Source organism: Benincasa hispida, chromosome 3, assembly GCF_009727055.1.
Source record: "Benincasa hispida cultivar B227 chromosome 3, ASM972705v1, whole genome shotgun sequence".
Classification (NCBI taxonomy): Eukaryota; Viridiplantae; Streptophyta; class Magnoliopsida; order Cucurbitales; family Cucurbitaceae; genus Benincasa; species Benincasa hispida.
The window spans coordinates 1,719,251-1,723,109 of NC_052351.1; the positions used below are offsets into that span (position 1 = coordinate 1,719,251).

General features: G+C 46.9%; 1 protein-coding gene across 1 annotated transcript; it reads right to left on the bottom strand.

Moving 5' to 3' along the window:
- Positions 1–464: 464 nt before the first annotated feature.
- LOC120073031 lies at positions 465–1,906 on the bottom strand. Its single transcript, XM_039025602.1, has 2 exons — positions 1,646–1,906; positions 465–1,037 (listed from the first exon to the last, which is right to left on the bottom strand). Exons 1-2 carry the CDS (start codon positions 1,904–1,906, stop codon positions 465–467), a joined length of 834 nt encoding a protein of 277 aa, XP_038881530.1.
- Between the last annotated feature and the right edge of the window lie 1,953 nt (positions 1,907–3,859).

Sequence of the window (3,859 nt, forward strand, 5' to 3'; positions counted from 1 at the left end):
CATGCTTCGAAAGGCCACGAGGCTATGGTCGGATGTAGAGGCTCGGGTGGTTGATGAATGAAATTCACGTGATATTGACAAGCTTCACATTTCTCTGCATAATCCATTAAGTCCTGGATCATTCCTGGCGAATAGTAAGCCATTCTTTTCAACTAGAATTGTAACTTTGGTCCAGCTTGATGTGCGCTGCATATGCCTGAGTGTGCTTCCTCCAAAGCCTTCGCTGACTCTTCTTTATTGAGGCATCGAAGGAAAAGTCCTTCAAAGGATCAACAGTATAGGACCCCTTTATAGTAAATGAAATGTGCGACCCTCCTACGAACCTCAGTTTTACGACAGGGGCCATCCGGTAGCCTTCCATGCTCAAAGTAATTTAGGATGGGCTGCCGCCAGTCTTCCTTGTCGGTTAGATGAACTGATATCGCATTCGTTTCCCCATATGTAGTCCCAACTAAAGGTACAACCTATCTCCGCCACAGCGATATATTAAACGGCACATTATCCAGGTCTGTTAAGGTAGTGGCTAGGTTTACCAAGGCATCCGCTTTCTTGTTCTCTATCCTCGGGACATGTTCCAACACCACGCTTTCGAACTTCTCCATCAACTGGTGAGCATAAGTGAAGTAGGGTTTCAAGTCGTCATGTTTCACCTCGTACTGGCATAAGAGTTGATTGATTATCAACTTTGAGTCACTGGAGATTTCTATACAAGCTACTCCAATCTCTAAGGCCATTTGGAGACCAATTATCAAGGCTTGGTATTCAGCGACGTTGTTTGAGCATAACTCGGCAAGTGCGAAGCTATAAGACAGTATGTGCTTTTCTGGAGAAATGAGGATGATACCTGCCCCCACACCCCTTTTTCGTGTCGTACCGTCAAAGAACATGACCCACGACCCTGAGGTTTCTGTGAAGAGAACTTCGTCATCGAGCAAGTCTTCACTTAACTCCCAATCCGATGGAACTGGGTGATCTGCCAGGAAATTAGCCAATGCCTGCCTTTTAACTGCCCTTTGCGGTACATAAACAATGTCGTACTATTGAAGCATGATTGCCCACTTGGCTAAACGTCCTGAGATAATCGGCCTGGACAAGACGTACTTAATGGGATCGACTTTCTCAATTAAGTGGACTGTGAAGGCCTGCATGTCGTGCCTTCACTTATCTATGGCGAAGAAGAGCGCAAGGCACGTCTTCTCTATAGGGGAATAATTGCTCTCGACTCCATTCAGGGTCCTACTTAAGTAATAGAGAGCGCGTTCTTTTCCCTTTTCTCTTTCTTACGCAAATAGTGCCCTCAGTGATCTCTCTTGCGCTACAATGTACAGTATCAACGGCTTGCCCTCTACTAGGACTCCTAAGACAGGAGAGCTAATCATATACCTTTTTATGCTATCGAAAGCATTCTGGAAGGCCTCATCTCATTCGAATTTCTCCCCCTTTCTCATCAATCTTTGAAAAGGCTGACACCGCCCTACCAGCTTAGAAATAAACCTCCAGATGAAGGCCAGACGTCCCTGCAAACTTCTTAATTCATGTAGATTCCTTGGCTTTGTGGCATCTTCTGGATGGCATCGATCTTGGATTGGTTTATCTCTATCCCTTGATGTTTCACAACGAAGCCTAGAAACTTTCCTAAAGTTACGCTGAACGCACATTTGAGGGGGTTCATCTTCAACTGGTACTTTCGCAGGCGATCGAACACGGTTCTTTGATCTTTCAAATGGTCATGTCGTCGCTTGATCTTCACCACAAAGTCATCCACATAGCACTTCACGTGTTTGTGCAACATATCGTCAAACACCTTCTGCATGGCACGTTGATAAGTAGCACCAGCGTTCTTCAACCCGAAGGGCATTACCTTGTAACAATATATCCCTTTCTCAGGGTTAGAAAATGTCGTCATTTCCTCGTCTGCCCAAGGGCATTTCTATTTGGGCGGGCTAATGATGAGGTTGGAGTAATTCCTGAACAGTCTGGAGTAGACCCGGCCAGGAAGTGATCAGCACGGTCCATTTGCCACGGCTGAAGTGGATAAATAAGGACCTTTCATGTCTCGTTATCGCATCGAGCCTCACCAGAAGTTGAAGATACCGTCCGTCCTGATGATGGGGAATGGAAACATCGTCTCTTCGGGCATCGGCTTAGGTATATCCGGCGCATAATTCGGGAACTAGTATTGTAGTTGAGTCGCGAAAGTCTCTTAACCCCGGATCAAACCACGCACTGGATGGCTTCCCCACTACCGGCGCAGCGGAGTGGGCTTGTATGTTGTCATTATTTTCCGCTCTATCCTACCCGGTTGGGTTACTTATCACAGCAAACTACGGTTTGGAGCTTACACTACGCCTTCTCAAATGTTGCGTTAGTAGCTTCATACATAACTTAGCCGCCAATGAACCCGACCTCAATCAACTTATTAACCTCAACCTCAATTTGGGGGATAAGTTCTAGCCGAAAGCGTCGTTGAGCTTGCTTAACAGGTCGACACCCCTGTTTGATCACGAGATGGTGGACTACTACTTTTGGATCTAGTCCCGGAATCTCTTTGTATGACCAGGAGGAACATCCATGTATTCAGTGAGCAGACTCATGTACTCCTCCTCTTCCTCTTCCAAGAAGGACGTGCTAATGAAAGTCGAACGCGGTTTTTCTACAGTGTCCAGATTCACCTCTTTTAGCTCGTCCACCGTGGATTGACCACCGTCCTCTAGACCTTGCAGAGCGTCCTCCACTTCCTCTTCGGTCATACCCTCTTCGGATTCTTCCGTGATTGTGATGTGGTGGTATGAAGTTTCGCCTTCCTCCTGCTCTAAATTTCCATTCTGAGGATTGATGAAAACGATGTCGTGCCTCTTTACTTTGAGCGTGCCCTCACTTGTGTTTAGATTAACGAAGGTCTTTCTCTTCATGCGTGAGGGGACGGTACTACGGATTTCTCCATCACTTCTTGCCTCTTCTGATGCCTTCTGGTCCGATGACGCTTCAGCGTTTTTAAGGTCAATTCGTCGCCAGATGGACGCTCGGGGTATCGGCCCCCTTTTTCTTATGGTCATTTCGGGGGTGTCAGCGTAGGCTTTTCCATTATCCTTTGTCTTACTAGGGACATATTGGCCGAAGGGGTCTTCAGCCCTCTCGTGCTTCAGGAAATCAAAAACAGGAGCGCGGGGTTCTCCTTTGTTCTCCGTCGGAACTGCGTCAGTCTCTCGAAGGCTGACGGTCGCTCTACCACTAGCGATTGACAGATGATTTCCTCATTTCCTTCATTTGGCAGAGTCAACCTTCGAAAAACTGAACGTCAAGTAACTCTGGGAATAGTATGTGGGCTTTCCCTTTCTGCTTCTATCATGCTTAACCTATCGAAGACCAAGGTGCATGCGGCAGACGGTCTAATACGGTCGAAGGTTGAGGCTCTTTTATCTTTGTCCTCCTTTTCTCTTGTATCATCGACTTCTTCTGCAGTGATATGATTACTGTTGGCCACTTTCCCCTTCACCTTTCTGATTATGCGGACTGGCTCTGACGGCTCATATCCGAGTCCCGCCCTCGACGTGGGTATAGTGTGTCCTTCTTGCAAAAGCTTCTTTTGGGTTGGCGAGAGTCGGGGTTGCTCATAAATCTTCAAACTCTTGAACTCAATGTGAGTTATGAAGTCGTAGCCCGCCTTCGCCAACAGCTTATAAACCTTGGAATCGAATCTATCTTTAGTTCGCCTCTCGGGCAGCTTTAACCCTGTCACTTCTGCCTCCGGCTTGTGGACTTCCTGCTTCGTTATCGGCGTGAGGGGTGTGACAAAACTCTTCTTTAGAATTTCTATGTCTCCGACCTGCAAACATTTTGAGCATTCCATAAAAGGTGA

What these genes read in the sequence shown, in the direction of transcription:
- LOC120073031 (XM_039025602.1), bottom strand. Translation starts at nt 1,906, where the DNA reads ATGACGACATTTTCTAACCCTGAGAAAGGGATATATTGTTACAAGGTA. An exon ending in CCCTCAAATGTGCGTTCAGC is followed by an intron (nt 1,038 to 1,645) that starts GTAACTTTAGGA and finishes ATGCTTCAATAG; the next exon opens with TACGACATTGTTTATGTACC.